This window comes from Ciconia boyciana, chromosome 4, assembly GCF_034638445.1.
Source record: "Ciconia boyciana chromosome 4, ASM3463844v1, whole genome shotgun sequence".
In the NCBI taxonomy this organism is placed as follows: domain Eukaryota; kingdom Metazoa; phylum Chordata; class Aves; order Ciconiiformes; family Ciconiidae; genus Ciconia; species Ciconia boyciana.
The window spans coordinates 24,521,828-24,538,995 of NC_132937.1; the positions used below are offsets into that span (position 1 = coordinate 24,521,828).

At 40.0% G+C, this 17,168-nt stretch overlaps 1 protein-coding gene across 5 annotated transcripts in view; it reads right to left on the reverse strand.

The window, feature by feature from the left end:
• The window catches only part of ADAMTS12 (ADAM metallopeptidase with thrombospondin type 1 motif 12), a 175,179-nt gene that overhangs the window by 4,186 nt on the left and 153,825 nt on the right, over nucleotides 1-17,168 (reverse strand). For all 5 annotated transcript variants that reach the window (XM_072860961.1, XM_072860965.1, XM_072860964.1 and 2 more), the window contains 5 exons: nucleotides 13,965-15,110; nucleotides 7,600-7,752; nucleotides 4,863-5,036; nucleotides 3,055-3,201; nucleotides 927-1,080 (listed from right to left, as the gene is read on the reverse strand). In XM_072860961.1, the coding sequence (XP_072717062.1) occupies nucleotides 927-1,080; nucleotides 3,055-3,201; nucleotides 4,863-5,036; nucleotides 7,600-7,752; nucleotides 13,965-15,110 (1,774 nt within the window). The remainder of the gene's footprint in view (nucleotides 1-926; nucleotides 1,081-3,054; nucleotides 3,202-4,862; nucleotides 5,037-7,599; nucleotides 7,753-13,964; nucleotides 15,111-17,168) is intronic.

Consider the following 17,168-nt stretch of genomic DNA (forward strand, 5'->3'; position numbering starts at 1 on the left):
ACCCTAGGGCAAAACATGTGCTAAAGATCTTTCAACAGCAGGAGGAGTGATGCATCACTCTCAAGCGTATGCCAGATCTGCACTGCCCTCAGGAGTCAAACTCTTGTCTCATTGCCATATTGGACCCTTACTGCTGACTTGCTAAGAGGGAAGAATCCTCCTCCAAAAGGCCTTTGAAGGCTCTTCCAGAAGGACTCTGAACTGTTGCTGTTCTTACCTGAGGGTACCTGCTGGATACTGCAGTATGCAGACTACAGATAAAGATACCCTTCCATAAGCTTCCTCCCTCCCCTGCCACTTCTCTTTTGGGCTATTACCATCTACACGACTGGGCTCCTGGGCCTTTGAAGGAGAGAGGTACAGGACAGCCTGAGTCACAAGAGGACTTCTCTCCACCTCTTCGTTTTGGAGACAGTCTCATCCTGTGGGACACTGAATTCATAGTGCTAAGACTGTATCTGGGTTCACTGCTGGTCAGATTTTTCTTACAGCGTCTGTCTCACTTTGCTTGCTTGCACTCCCAGTCCAGAATCTGCAGTTCACATAGGGCTATCTGTCTTAAGAAATGGCATCTATTTGGACTCACAGCATGTCCTTCCACAGCCCTCAAGCAGCCTGTGAGTTACCTAAAACAGGTCAATACCAGCAGACCTATTCATTTAGTTGTGGCATCATAAATTAGGGATGCAAGCTCAGAGATCTGCATTCCCCATCATGGCAACACAAGGCCAGTAGGGCTGGAGAATGTGACAATGTGATTCTGCCAACAGTGCAGCTGAGCAGTAGCAGGTCAGGCTGACCTATAATTACTGAGCCTGTAGTATTCACAACAAGCTGATAAATTGGGTCAGCTCCAAGTTTTTGCAGAGTCTCAGCACAAATGGAGAGCTTTTTGGAAACTGTCTGATGCAGGTGAATTATCATACCTGTACTTTTCCTGCACTCTTGCAGATTGCATTTCTGATACTCTGTGGGCTTGGGTTTGTCCACACACATACTGTCATCTTCAGTTTCATTAGTTTCTATATTAATGCACTTCACAGTTCTTTGCTGAATGCCCCCTCCACAAGAAACGGTGCACTGAAAGAGAGTAATTTTAACATATATAAAAGTCTTTTACATGGAAATTGTGTAATATGCCAATATTTGAGCTGTAATGTGACGGAAAGCTAAAAATGCCATATGATCCAGAACCAATGACACTAAAGTACTTTGTGTACTGCATTCTCCATCCAGACACCTCCATGGTGCATCATGGCCAGATCTGGCAGGATACAGTGGAGGGGTAAATAGTACAAATACAGCATCTTGGAATGTGTAACCAGGGTAAGAGGACTGTTTTTTACAGAGGAGGAGGAGGATGATCTGAAATGCCAGTCCTACAAAGTAAGAGAGTAGTAATCCAAATTAGTACTGCACACTGACATTTTTTGTTTCCTGTGTTTTCTAGCCATCTAAATTAAATATGAATAATCAATTGCAATGTTAGGTCTAGAAATAAGCGAGCTGAAGATTTCAAAAAAGCTCAGTGAGATGTTTTCTCTTTGGTGACATTTACACTGTGGTTACCCTTTCTTTATGACAACATAACAACTGCCAGCCACTTGTTCTGACTGAACACAAGATGGCCATAAAAAAAGAACATTTTCAAAACATGTTCCTGTACTATTCTGTAAATGTATTTAATTCTTCCTACATCCCAGAGCATCTGAGAATTCCAGGTAATTTAAAATTATTTTTCTCTTCAGATAAATAATTGCCAGCAAGATAAATACTTCAACAGATAGAGAATGCCACCTAATGAAGTGCAAGAGATGAAGATAGGACTGGTACCTCTTTAATTTTTCTGCAAATTATTCTCTCTCTAATGTATATCTCTGTGCATAAGACACAACATTACTGGTGTGAAGTACATTAAAAGATCTTAGGTACTCCTGCAACAACTGTAGATTAATGTTTAAAATAGTTTTTTTAATAAAGTAAAATAAATGGGATTAATAAATCAGTAAAATAGCTGCTATATATTTTGGTATTCAGTTTCTTCTTTTATGCATGTCCCAACATTCTCACTTCCATATTTAAGTGTTAGAGTTACACTAACCCTACATTACATTATACTCATATCCCATCTAATGGCTTTGTGTCAAAACCAACTCATTAAATTTGCTGTGTTAAATGACTCTCCATTATTTCCTTATTTGTGGCGCCTGGCTTTTGGTGTTCTTTCAATGTTCTCTTCTGCTGTGAAGACTATTTGTAATGTATGAAGAGGTTTATTAAGGAAACTGGAGGGAAAGGTTTATTAGATGTATTGGTTTCTTTATAACTAAACGTGTATTGCAGATACGGGAAAGTTCCCCAAAGATACACCCCATATTTGTCAATTAGATTTCCAGAAGCCAAAGTAGAGGGCTATTGGTCAAAATTCAGAATTTCTGTTTGTGTGGGCAAGTCCAATATTCCACAAAGTTGCTTTACGGGTCATCCCCCAATCCCCCCAAAAATAGTCTTGAATGCTAAAACTTTACAATGACTGGAGAGGCTCTGGAAGCACAGACAGATCAAACAGCCTAGTTGTATTTGGAAGATGTGTATCAGGGACTTTTATTAGCAATTCAAGCTTTTCCCTCCCTCTCTAAAGATGCTCTTGTCCTGTCATCCTCTTGAAGTGTTACCTTATTCTACATCTAACTGAATATTGTTGAATTTACTACCCAGTAGCCTCTTCCAGTGGAAAATTTCAAATGAGTAATGGAAGAATGTCAGTGGTAACTCCTTTTTTATTAGATAAGGAAAAAAACCCCTGCCCTCCATCCAACACCATCTAATGCAGCAACAAAAAGTAAAAGCTACAGTGTCTATCACCTGAAGGAACTGGGATGGGTTAGCTCTGAAATGTTTAGTAATATTTTCAAAAGACCTTCCTTTGTAGCTCCACCTGTGCATAAGAAACCATAGTTGCCATAGGCACTGAAGTTCACAGACAAGTGGATAATATGACCAAATATGGCCAACTCAGGACAACAAATAAAACAAAAAAGAACTTAATCCTACCAGGCCCCACGCTTGGTTAGTCCACTGTGTACAAGGTTGCCTGTTACATGATGCAATGGCATTAGGTCTTTTTGTCCAGTCACAATAGCCTTCTTCTGGGCAGTAGACATGTCGCTTTTGCTGGCCACCACCACATGTTCTGGAACACTAACAAAAGAGATGCACAAACCCATGAGCAGAGAGGTGGGAATGGATGAGGACCCAGAAACAGACCATAAACACAGTAGGAAATGTTCTTCATTTAGAAATGTGGAGCCACAGGTAACAAGAAGCATGTCACCGATCTATGTGATTTAGAAAGATGTACAGCCTACCCTACATATCAAGTCTTATAGTCTAGATATGAAGAAAAGCTCTGCACTGAGACATTTATTTCATCATATGCTTGGAAAGAGACAAGGAAGAAGCCCTTATGGGTCCAAAATACTTGGGAGAAAGCTGTTCCTGACACGTATTATTGCAAGGAATATAGGACAGCATAGAAGTGGCAACATAGAACAGGCAACACACAACTGCTCATGCAGCACCACCGGCAACAGTGCCTTCTCTAACAATAATGAAATTGGAAGTTACGTGTCTGCAGGATTAATCTGTAATATTTACTGAAGACCGTACAAGTTCATGAGATGCAACGTCTCATTCAGAGTTGGGGACATTGAAATTCACCCAATCCATACCACAGATTAACTATTTGGCAATAAAAGCACCATACGAAGACAGTGACCCAGGTTATTTTTTAAACATTCTTTTGCCCACATTCTAGTATTACTTACCAGATGATTTTTTACTATTATTCACTAGGTCTGGAGTAGAGCCTCCTTGAAATACACAAAAGATTTCGTACTCTGACATGAGATAAGGCGCCAGATCTACTTTGAATAATGCATTGTTCCTGTCCTACAAGGAATTGCATCCCTACGGACATGTGACCAGAGCTGACGTCTGATAAATGAACCTTTTCAATCCAATTCTACCCAGTATCCTTAGTATGAGGACACCTGCCAGGGTTGCGCAAGTATTTTTATAAAATATTTTAAGTGGCAAACAGGTGCAATCATTTGGTTGGTCTTATTTTTTTCAACCCTTGCTGACTGCTCTGACCAAAAACCCACATCCTGGTCTCCTCCTTATTGCAGGTGTGATTTGTCAGTGGCCTGTAAGGAAGCAATGTGATCACCTCCCTTGAAATCCAAAAGCATCAGGTCCACAGTGCTGCAAGCACTGTGGCGCTTTCTCCAAAGCTACTTTTAGTAGGAGTAAACACTAAAATGTAATCAGTCCACGTGCTTTAGCTGACATAAATATGTGCCTGGCTGCCTATGAGTTTGTTGGCCCAGATTTATATTACAAAGTGACCCAAAAGTCAGATTTATCATATGTCTGACCTCAGTCTCTGGCCCCATAAAATTCCAGCCCAAAAGTGTAAAGGAAAATTCTAAATTAATCATAATGAGAAAGCAACATTAAAATGGCAGCAAAAGGGATCAGTCTGAATGAATCATATTTACTGATCCAGTAGGATAGCTAAAACAAATCTTTTTCCAGGCCATCTGCTTCTCTCTTTCAGGGTATGGTAATTTACAGCTCTAGCTGTATATCACTGCAATCCTAAGAATGATTCTGGGAAGTCTTCCAAACATCTATGATAATTTTTGCTGTAACCATACACAAGGACTGCAGAGCCTCTGAGTGGTACTAACTGCATGTCTTCCTCGGAGTGAAACTTTACCTAACAGCATGGGATCTAACAGTCACTGTTAATTGACAGGTAATTGCTCATTCCCAAAGCTTCTTTTAAAGAACAATACCTCATTCCAGGGCTCCACACGCCACTGCAAGCAAGGCTCCACGTTACAACTAGTGTTGGGCTGTGGTTTATATCCGAGTAATTGGCAATGAAAAGGCCTTAGAAGTCGGTTTTCACGAACATCAACGCAGTGAACATCTCGGGTCTTGAAACCGCCGTTGCAGTTAGCAGAGCACTGTACACAAAACAGAAAGGGGGACATCTCTAAATGATGCTCTGCTGAGCAGCTATCCCTTCCCCAGTCACAGAAGGGGAGGACAGCCTGAGCTTTGAGCATCTGGACTCACAGAGGGAATTTCCAGTTTACCATAACAACAATCTGTTGTTAGGCTTAAAAACTGTAGTTTTCATCACAGCAAATCAGAACACACCATACAAATATTTCCCTTTCTTCACTGGAACACCCATTAATAACATGAACGCATATTTAACTAGGAAATCTTGCCAGCTGTTTCCAAAAATGTCATAGTGAAAGAGTCATAATGCAATAAATACAATAAACAAATCCTGTGTGCAGGGAAATTGTCAGTTCTTTAGTCATTTCTGAGGGAGGAAGGGAGGAAAGAGGCACAGCTGCGGAAGTTCATTTCTCATTCAGCCATGGGAAAGGTCAGTGTCCATGGCAGCAGATTGCTCAGGCAAAACCGCTCCTCATCTTGGCCCATAGACTTGAGCTGCTGCTAATACTGGGAGATGGTGGACTCATCCCACAGCAGCAGTTCCCGCCCTCACCTTCCTCACTCCTCCATGGCACCAGGAGGACCCATACCCCAAGAGCAGCCTGGGCGTGAGAGAATGGGAGAGAAGAGAGAGACACCCTGAGCCTCACTCACTGCCTGTGAAATCGCTTTTCAGCTTGGCGGGCTACTGGCGAGCCAAGCGAGCCATTCCAGTCCCCTACTTCTCCCCAGAGCTTTCTCCAAGGCCTCCTGCAGCAGCACCAGGCTGTGTCCCCACCTACCAAAGCCCAGGACCTCTCCTGCTGCTGAGGAAGAACTGAATTTGCTACCCCAAGGATAAGGACAAATATACATTTAATTATTTTGCCTTCATCCAGAATTAAAGCCAATTCTACCGACACCACTGAATAACCTCAGATCAGCTTTCACCTTTACCGCCATGATGCAATACAACAACTGATGCTGTTCTCTTTTGCATAAATAAGCATTCTTCAGGTGAACAAGGAAACTGAATATAATATTTCCCCAGGGAGCTGACAGATGGATGGGAGTCCTTGCTCTTGTTCACAGAAGCTTCTGTCCTTCTGGATAGAAACAATGGACAGAAGTGACTGTGCAAGAAACTGAGTACACACAGCCCCAAAATACGTGCAAATTATATTTGGTATTAAACTCAGACTGTAAGATCTAGTCTGAAGCACCTTCTTTTCAGGGAGGGGAACAATTAGATAAGAAAAAAGGAACAGAGAAAGCTTTACTACACTAGCAGGGGAATATAGCCATCTTGCTGTGATAGGGTGACATAAAAATGTTTGAAACGAGTAATGAGAAAAACAATTGCCAGTTGCAAAAGCAAACAAAAAATAGCCATTTTTATATATGAAACTGTAATTAGGTTTGTATAGTTCAATTGCTGGAAAATAAGGATGGCTAACACAAGAGAAATCTGATAGGAAAAGCCTTTTGTCTCAAATTGGACTCATAATTGGACTTACACTTTAAAACATTTGTTTCCTATAATATTTTATCATTAAACCTGATTTCTAGCTACTTTCTGTGACATAACTATCATCCATTTTTTGCAAGAGCAATAACATTTATGAAGAAAAAGTGAAGGTGAAATATGCTCTACTGCAACTGGGACTGCAGAATGTCTATCTATCATTTAAAATGAATTTCAAAGGCTTAAATGTGGTTATGTAACGCCTTGGCCTTTCCTGGACTTTCTAAAAAATGATACGTATTGAGAAAGTTTGAGATATCTATCTTTTTCTTTATTAAATCAACATTATTTCAAATAGAATTTTGTAGTTTTTCCTCATTTCAGTCTTGAAAAATAAACCACTGTTTGAATCCCCCACTTTAGACAACGTGAAGACAAAATGTAAGAAGCTTCAAGAAGCCACCAAAGTCCTTCCAGGTGTTCATCACACATCTAACAATACCAAAAAAACTCAAACGCAATTCCTTGGGTTCCACTTACCACCTTGGACACTATCCTGTCTCTTGACCAGGGCTGTGTACATAACTAGGACCAAATAAGACCCTAGCCATAGCAGGCATTCTCCCCAGTACATTTTTCTTTAGCTTTTATAACATAAAACTTAAGAGGTTACATGAATGGGAAACAGACCATGTCGTAACAGATAATACACAGTGGCAAGGGTGAATAGGAACATGCCAACTCCTCTCCCAAATTCCCACTTGCTTCTTAAAATTAGGATATGCATCTGGAGGCAGAGATCAAAAAGATGCCACATGCAAATATGTACAGCTTTGCCCTAGAATCTCCACAGAACATGGACGGTGAGCCCTGCTTTAGCTCTAGAGGCAAGAGTTAATGAACACGACCCCCACACAGGAAGAATAGAATTCAGAGCAGATGCGTTTCCATAAATAACTTAGTCAGGAAATTAGTAAATTAGTGCTGAATGGTCAACTAGGAAACATGTATGCATTCACTGAGTAAATAATTATTTTAAAAATGAAGTATTTAGAACTCCCTACTCTTTGAAGTTAGCAAGCTTACTGTTCACACACAGCTCTGAATGAAGTTACCTTGCTCCAATTTCCTGTTTTCCAGCTAGCGCATGGGCGAAGATAACATTTTCTTGCAGGATCAGGCTTTTTCATGTGCTGACAGTGAGATGTGTTCCTGCTGCTGCACTCCACGTGTCTCCAGAAAGCCCCCATTCCACAGGTGGTAGAGCACTGCACAAGGGTGAGAGGAAAGCCCAGGGGCAAACTCAACGTTAGTAAATAATTCTGGAAATAATCCAGGAACCTAAATATAAATAACTAGAGCCATTTTAGATGACCTAGTTTATCTGAGATACTCAAAAGAAGATTTCAAATTCACCTAAGTCTTACTTAAGGTTCTGAAGGAGGTCTTTTGGTTGCTTCATTAAGAAAATACCAATTCTGATTTATACCACGCACTGCTCTTCTTTGGCAAACTCCTGCTTACTGAGACATTCTAGATCTGTACCAGCTGTTCCACTTTCTCCTTCTGTGATCTTTGGGGATCCAATGCAAAATGTCATTGCATCCCATCTTCAGCACTCTTCCCTCTCTATCCCTAATATTGCTGATGAGATATTCAGCAAATGGAGTGCATTATGCTGAAAATATGAAATAAATTGTGTGAGACTCTTGGGAAAACTGCAGAAAAAGGATTTTTGAAATTATGAATTCAGAGAGTAGCTAAGTGTTTCCAACATTTGGGAGGGTTTAGTGTCTGAGGTAAGAGAATATTGATCATGCCAGTCCAGATCCCAAGAGTGCACACTCTTCACCAAAAAAGTCACTATCATTGTATTCTGAAGCAGGAAGAGGTGAAAAGTGGCTGGAGACACCCATTTACCTTTTTCTCCCTTAAAAAGGGAGGGACAGTGAACTATATGCATAGAGTCAAATTCAAGACATGCTAAGTAGCCTGTAGCTGGCATGAGAAACAGCATAAATAGTCTTGGATTAAGTCAGCAAAATGATGAAGAAAGCAACTGCTATTGTGTGGTTTGAACTCCCTACATGGAAGTGGGAGAGTTAAACAGGGAAAGCTGAGTAAGGGTCCTTGGAAAGGTAAGGAAAGCTAAGCTGAAGCTAAGGCAGGGAAAAAAAAAAACATTTAAGACATGGAGCTGTTACCAGATTCAATCAGAGAAATGGAAAAATGGTTCATGGTCACATCAAAGAATTTTTGAAAAATGGCACATTATAAAGAGTGTGAATCTGCAAGGCCTCTGCAGCCTGCCATCTCCAGCTTCCAAGATTCCTGGGACATCTGTCCAAGAGGCCACAAAGATCCTGTTAAAGGGGACAGCGTACCACTGTTCAGTTTTGCATAGCCACATATCTATCCAAGACAACTTGTCTGTTCAAGAGGATGGACTGTCCTTGTCTTGGTTGCTGACTGTTTGATGGCTCCCCCCAGCCCTGCTATACCAGTCTGACAACACCAAGACTTTATTGAAGGGCTGCTTAGTCTTTGACCAAAGCCCCATTCTGAGCATTCATGAGAAGACCAAAGATAGCTCCAGGGATGATGCTGGGCAGATCATACTTACAAAGCTTTATGTTCTTGTCTGAGGGAGGTGAAACACAGAAGGATTCTTTCAAAAATTGTTGTCTGCAGGTACAGAGCCAAGAGAGAAAGGCATGATGCTGCAAATAGTACTGGGAGAAAGCTTTAGCTTTCTTGACCATTGTTTCATGTTACATAAAGGAGACGGATTGCTCTGAAGTTCAGGAAGACTTAATTGCTTTTCCCTTTTGTCATTCAGGAACCAAGACTTCCTCTTGTCACAGCAGATGTCTATTACAGAGGGAGGAAGTGCAGGTGACTTTTTATGACGAATAACAGAGGTGCAGAATGAGCAGATCTAGTGGTAATGGAGTATCTTTGGTATCCAGAAAGCTCTTAGAAATGGAAAAGTGACAGCCCAGAATGACCTGGGAAAGTAGTAGGAAATAAGTTAAAAGTTACAGATAGAGGCACTGGTGTCATTGGCACTGTTTTGCCAGTACTCTAATTAGTGTACTTAGTGTACTCTAATTAGTGCTCTCCCTTGGGAGGTAAGTGTCAACAGTGTTACAGGACATGTCACACCAATCCATCTCAGTGACTATCGCTGTTCTTGGGCACTATTTATTTACTAGTATAGCCATACCCTAAGGAGCAAAGAAATGTCAGAATATTGGCAGTCACTAAAAGAAAGAGAGCACAGCAAGAGATTCAAGTAGGTAGATGCAACAGTCTTGAAATTTCAATGCCTTGGAGAGATGTCATCTAAAAACAGGCACAAAGTTTTACTAAGGACAGGTAAATAGAATGAGCAAAAATAAAGTCAGAAAATTGTAGACTACAAATGAATTAAAAGTAATGAACAATAAGAAAAGGTTCTGGGAATGTTAGAATCAAGGTGTTGGGAGGAAATACAAAGCTTGTATTTTATGAGAAAGATAACAGATTACTTATTTACAGAATCACAGAATGGTTTAAGTTGGAAAGAACCTCTGGATGTCATCTTGTCCAATCCCCCTGCTCAAACAGGGCCACCTAGAGCCAGTTGCCCAGGACCATGTCCAGATGGTTTCAGAATATCTCCAAGGACAGAGATTCTACAAATTCTCTTTTTTACCACCTTTTCTTTTTCAAACTTGAAAAAAAGAAGTTAAATGTGCCAGGCTTCACATAAAGGTAATTTTAACAAGAAACAATAGCTTGAACAACAATAGCAAAAAATTACTAAAACACTAAAGAGTAGTAAAGTAAGTTAGATGCATTAAGTGTCCTTAAATTGATTTCATCAGTTCTGTGAAACCAAATGTATTGACCTTACCTCAATATTCATTCAAGTGTTCTTGAATAATCTTTGAACTGTTGAAAATTATTTTTTAAAATAGATTGGGAAAGTCCCAGAGGATTAGAGAAGACCATCTTTCAAGTTATCTTTAGCAAAAGAAAAAGGCAGATCTGTGGACTAATGGAACACTTCACCTAACTTTACTTCACAAGAAGATACAAAAGCAAATTATTAAACAATCAGGATCAAAATGAAGATGAAAATGAAGATGATTTTTCAAGACGAAAAATACTAACAAGGATGATAAAGCAATAAGTCAGCCCACATGGACCTGTCTAGAACAAATTATTCAAGTCAAACTAATATCAGGTCTCTGAGCAACTTGAGCTAGTTGAAGATGTCCCTGCTCACTGGGGGTTGGACTAGATGACCTTTAAAGGTCCCTTTCAACCCAAACCATTCTATGATTCTCTGAATCTTCTCTGACAGGGGTACCTGGCTTAATGAAACAGAGGGCCAGCTGATGTGATGCATTTTGACATGATCTCATAAAGCCTTCTTTTAGCAAATGATGGAAATAGGGTCTAGGTGAAATACTTACAAGATTGGTTCACAGCTAAATGAAAAACTGTAATAAAGTGGTCCTCGGTGATTCAGTGTCAAAATGAAAAGACATTTCAAATATGGTCCTGCAGGGCTCTGTCCAGAGCCAAGCTCTCTTCAGTATTTTCATTAACTAACTGAATGATGAAAGACAGCATGCACTTATTTGCAGATGATGCCAAGTTGGGAGAGTTGGCAGGAATGCTGGAGGACACAATGTGAATTGAAAAACATCTCGGAAAGTTGAAAAATTGTAAGAAAACAGTAACTTGAAATTCAAAAACATATGCAAAATCCTACATTTAAGGAGAACTTTTTATACATATATATACCCATATATATACACACAGATGCACACACATATATACACACCCCAAACAAAACTAAGAACATCTGCTGATCTAGAAATACTGTATTAAGGGATCCAGGGTTTACAATGGACCACAAAGTGAATAAAACAAAGTGGGATGGTTGCAAAACAGGACAAATCTCATCCCAACATTCACAAAGAGGGCCATATATAAAATGATAGTAATTATTCCATTTTATTTGCCAGGTGTCAGCTGGGGCCATAATGAACATCACTGATGAAGAAATATATGATGAAACTGAGCAACTCTATAGGGGAACAACAAAGGCACCAGCTATTTAGAAAACACAAGGAAAGTATGAAAAGAACGAGATTGTTTTGTTTAGAAAACAGATCCAAAACCAGTTATTAAAAAGACAATTATCTTCCATGGTCTGCATATAAAAACTAGAATCTTCATTTTCAGTGCAGAAAATATTGGTTATGTATAAGGAAAATATTTCTAATGCAGGTAATGAATGACTAGGACAGACTGTAGCATCTCTGTATTATAGACTTCAGTTCAGGATGTGCTGGGCTTGGGAGCACAATCTTTGCCTGGACTTTTATGTGCAGGTTCTTTCACCCAAGCAGATCTAAACACAGGTCTTTGGGCATGTGCAGAAGGAAATGCTTCACTTGTCCCACTTGAACATGGGAAGCTAAAGCCATTCTCACCTGGCCATGGGAAGGCAAAAGACGAAACTTCAGACTGCCATCAGGAGTGCATGTCCTGCACAACTGCTGATGTGGTGGTGACAGAGCAGGGGCCTTACTCACTGGCTGCATCCAGACAGGGCACCAACAGGATCTCAGTGGTCTAGCTGTGCCTCCACTGCCATGGAATACACTAAGTCATCTCTTGCTGTCCTTTTTAGCCCTGCATTTCTGCATTTCCATTAATTTGCAGCATTCCAGGCAGACCCAAAAGCAAACGGGTACAGAGCAACAGACCTTTGATAGCCTTCTCCATCAATAATGAAACACAGAGGCAGATCAGTGCAAGGAGGTTTCCAGATCTGGACCCTTGCCTGTACTTATTAGCTTGGTTAAAAAAGGCCATCAGAAAAATGAAGTAACTTGTTCAGATACCAAAGTCTCCCACCTTAGGCATCATGATTTGAAGAATACAAAATCCATTAGCATACAAAGACCTCTGTTTACATGAAAATAGCATTTTACAGTAGGAAGGATATTAAATAGAAGTTTATTCTATATTCTCTTATTATAGTTGCCAGAATTAGGTGGTTGCACCCTCACCAGCCCTGAACCCACAGACATTACTATCTCAGGGCACAGCAATGTAACAACACAGAAACCTAACTGTCAAAAAGCCTGGTGCTGGGTATTGGTAAAGGAAAGTCAATAGCAATACCCAAAAAATAGTAAGCACTTTTCTGAGGCCATAGAAAACTCTGCAACTTATATTGCTCTTGCACAGACAAAGTTACCCAAGTATTACAACCATTCGGTAATGACCAGGGATCAGGGGAAACTGGGACAAGTCATCACCTTTCAGACCAATTATCTTCCAGATGCTTTAAACATCAAAAGAGTTTTCAAACTCCCTGTACTTGTTTCATTTACTGAAAGAGAGTGCTTTTGAAAGGGAGTATTACAGGATGTTAACACCTGTTTTGATTGAATTTCATTACAGTTAGTAATTAAAAAGTTCATTTTGGCACAGACATTAATGCAGATAAAATAACTGTTCATTTCTACATTCAAAGAAGACATAGTATAACACTGTTAATTATCAGCTGCTATATCCAAAGATAATGTACAACCACAAGCACCGGGTGGACAATTCTAACTTCTATGCCAACCAGACAAAATGCTTTTACTTTACCACTGCTACAACCCAGTTCCAATACATGATCACCTAAACTTCAAAAAAAGGTGCAGAACTCCATGTTACAATGTCTCCCCATGGACATGTGCTGGACAAATTACAAACCCCAGATATACCAGTTTAACTTTGGACTGATGTTCTTATCTTTGCTTTGTAGATTCAAACTGGTTTTACCAGTCAGAATGCTGCTCTGAGTTTGGAGGTATTTGCTTAATGGTGGATACAAATGCTGATGGTGGGATGAGGTAGAAATGCACCACAAAAATCTGTTATGTTAATAGCCAACTAAAAATATGTTTTAGTATCCATGTTATTAATGTGCTTTATACAGTAATAAAGCTAGCTTACCTACATGACCCTGGTCACATATCAAGTTAGAAAACACATATAATGTAGAGAGAAATCATATGTAAGTGAAGGTTAGAACATAATAGCACATCTACAGCTAACTTGCATTAGGTACTTATTTGGAAATACAAGCATATTAATTTGGTGTCTCCAGGATTCATCTAATACCTTAATTTTTTGCTGTGCCCTAAACCAAAACTCTCAAGGTATTTCTGGTTATAGTTAAACCTGAATGTCATGTCCCTGGAAGAGTTACGCATAGTTTTGCAGAATCCATAAATACAGACACATTCTATGTAAGCAACCTAACATTAGATATCCCAAGTTACCAATCTTTTTGTGTGACAAGTATTTCATCTGAATGTACGATACTCATTTCAGATAATCGCAACAAACTTTATTTCCTCAGCAGTGGTTCAGACAGCTGTTCACACTCTCTACTTTTTATGAGTTAAAAATAACTTACCTCACTCCAGTTGCCTACTATCCAGTAGGCATCACTATGCAAATTGTTGGATGTTATTAGGTGGCTGTTTGGTGTGACATTCATCAAAACCCCCTCAGATGTTGCACTTTTGTTCCTGAGAACATGCACAAGAGCTGACGATTGTGTGCTGGAGGTCATGGTGTCAAGTAGCTTCACTTCTCTTCTGTTGTCAGTCTGGTCTCTCGGTACATGACCAAACACTGTGGGCATTACTGTAACAGATGTTTCTTGGGTAGTTACTTCAACAATAGGCACATCAACTTGCAGAGTGTTATAGTTTGCTGTTGTTGGAAATGCCAGTCTTTGTGTTGCTCTGCTAACAGGAAGGAGTGTAGAAGGTTCTAGGTGATGAGATGCAGGGGTAGGCTGAGAAGTCACACTCTCGTTTTGAAGGACAGGAGAGCCGGCATCTAGGGTTGTGCTCCTGGTTCTGATTTCAGGATCGAGTTCTGTGCTGTAAAGATCAATCGGTTTCTCACTGCCTCCCACTGACCCATCAATGTCATCAGATTCCTCAGTTAAGTAATCATAGCTGGAAGTTATTTCTGGACTACTGGTAAAAGAGGAGACAGGAGTGTCCTCATTTCTTTGCACCTCACTTTCTACAGTAGAAACTGGCTCCCTTTCCGAAATATTTTCAGCGTGCCTTATAATTTCAGTACTTAAGCTATTATGAAAAGGCCATGAAGTAGTATTTTGGTGTGAACTATTTTCAGTAGAAACAACCGGATAATTGTAAACATTAGTTGGTCCAGCAAAATTATTTTGTAATGTTTTGTTGGCTGTTCCTTCTTTTTTGGAGACATTACCCAAACCAGAGGACGTAGGCAAATAGGGAGTTACACTTTCAGGCTTGGGTATTTTTGTTGTTGTACGGGACCTTGGGCTTGGTGTGGGTGTTCTGTGAGGAGGACTCCGTTCGGGATTAGTACTTGTTTTTCTGATTATGATCTTTCCTCTTCTGGGTGACAGTGGGGGTATCAGAAATCTTCCAGCAGAAGGACATTGCTGGAGACCACACAGGGCCTTAGAGTTTGGTCTCTTGGAAGTATCACATGGCTCATCATTATTTTTGGCACAAGTGACATTACGAGTCCTTATTCCACCACCACAAGTAACAGTGCACTGCAAAAGAAACAGAATTAATGTATCTCCCCTCTTCATTCTGCTGCACGTATCAATAAAAATAAATATCAATTGGCATCTATTTATAATAAAGAAGCATCATTATAAATAATCAATAACAAAACTTTTCCTGAGGAACAAGACCTTCATCCTAGTGATGTTCTGCTATCATGGAGCTCTTTCCAAGTTTTTAGAACAGTAAATGTCACCTTAGGGAAACAGCTTTTCACTTTTTTTCAGTGAAAAAAAGACTACACAATAAAGACAAAATATAGAAGTAATATGCCAGAATTTGATTTCTTCAGTAATCACAAAAGTTGTTTAGCCAATACCTTTTCCACCGGGGTTATAAAAAACAGACTAAAAACCTGTCATCAGAAACATACCTGACTGGCTCAGTGCTGGCTACTCACAGTGCCGCAAACCTGCTGTGATCATCCATGCAGCTCACAGATCCTTCTTGACTTTATGAAATCGATTTTTCATTCAGTCTTAGTGCAACCACCACATGCTGCCAGGGCTGCTAGCATGTCTCTCCTAAATTACAGACTACTGAAAGTAATTAATCTATCTGGCTTCTATTTAAATGGAAGCACTGTTGTGTATAAAGGGTGCTGGAAGCTAAGGAGTCCCAGTTTTTCTGTGATGTTTTTCATCCTCAGCCTCATAGGCACAGCCATGCCTTCAGCAGCTGTCCCTCCACTGAGGACTTTCTGAAATTTCAACACACTTCTCTGGTTTGAGGTACCAAGGCTGGCTGGGTATGAATGGAGATGTTACTTACATACAACCTACTGGAATAAGTCTTCCTAGGATGCGAGGGAGCCTGACCTAATTCAGCTGGCTTAAACTTGGTGCTCAGCATGAAGTGATGAACACTCCTGTTGCCAGCACTTTAAAACCCCTGGGATATCTAATCCTTTTTACAGCTAGTCTAGGTCATGGGGCAGTAGAAACACCATTTACTTTGTGTTACTGGGGCTCTCTCTGTTGTTAACACCTGTAAAATACCATCAGCTCTGCAGCAACAGGAGCAGAGAGGAAAGCAGAGTAACCTCAGAGTGGGTAAGTTCATTAGCCATTCTGTCTGTCCTCCTCGCTTCCAGCTGTATAGCACATTTAAGGTACTCAGAGCTAGTATGCAGCTATGTAAACTATGCAAGTTTACATCAGCTGCACTTTGACCTCTGAAGTTACTCAGTAAAGGATTTTGCTTATTGAGGAAGATAGCAACTACTAACACTATGTTGTTGCTTACACAGAAATACAACACGCTTATTTTGTCAGACTTTGCCACTTGGATGATTTAGATTAGCATTTGTGTGAGTTAAAAGGAACATCCAACCTCATTAACTTTTTGGGGTAATGGCTGTCTCCCAGAATTAACTTTGAACATCTCTGCTTTAGATTACAGTCAGGTACTAAAAAGAGATTTCAGAATGGCTACAACACTCTAACCTCATTATCTGCCTAATTAAGTATGTTCAGTTTATAAGATACAGAATGATTTTCTAACAGCCAGATAAGTTCAGAGCAAAAGGAAGTTTTGCCTGGGTAAAATCTCTCCCTTACATTCACCACCAGTAAAGAACATTCTGCAGTTACAAGTCTCCTGACAATCCTGTCATTTGTGCAGGAGAAATAGTCGGTCCTACACCCTATGGGTGTAGAAATTTATTTTTGTCAGTAACTTGCAAATATAATCCAATGACACATGAGCACTGGCTGTATTCTGTAACAGCATGCTATTTCTATATAATCTTACTGCTAGCCATGTAATCTCAGTCTATTTCTTCACAGGCAGTTAAAACATGGTGGCTACTCAATTCACAAACCAACCAACATTCAGTGATGATGGTTTGTGAGCAGCATAAACTGAATTAATACTGTCACAAAATTCTATTAGTTTATTATCTGAATCTGCTCTCAAACACAGTAATGAGTTTGGTTAAAAAAGAAAAAAGAGTTAGGAGAAAGAAAGGAGGGGAGTTTTCAAAAAGGAAACAGAATAGAATGGACTATTTCAGTTGGAAGGGACCCACAATGATCACCGAGTCC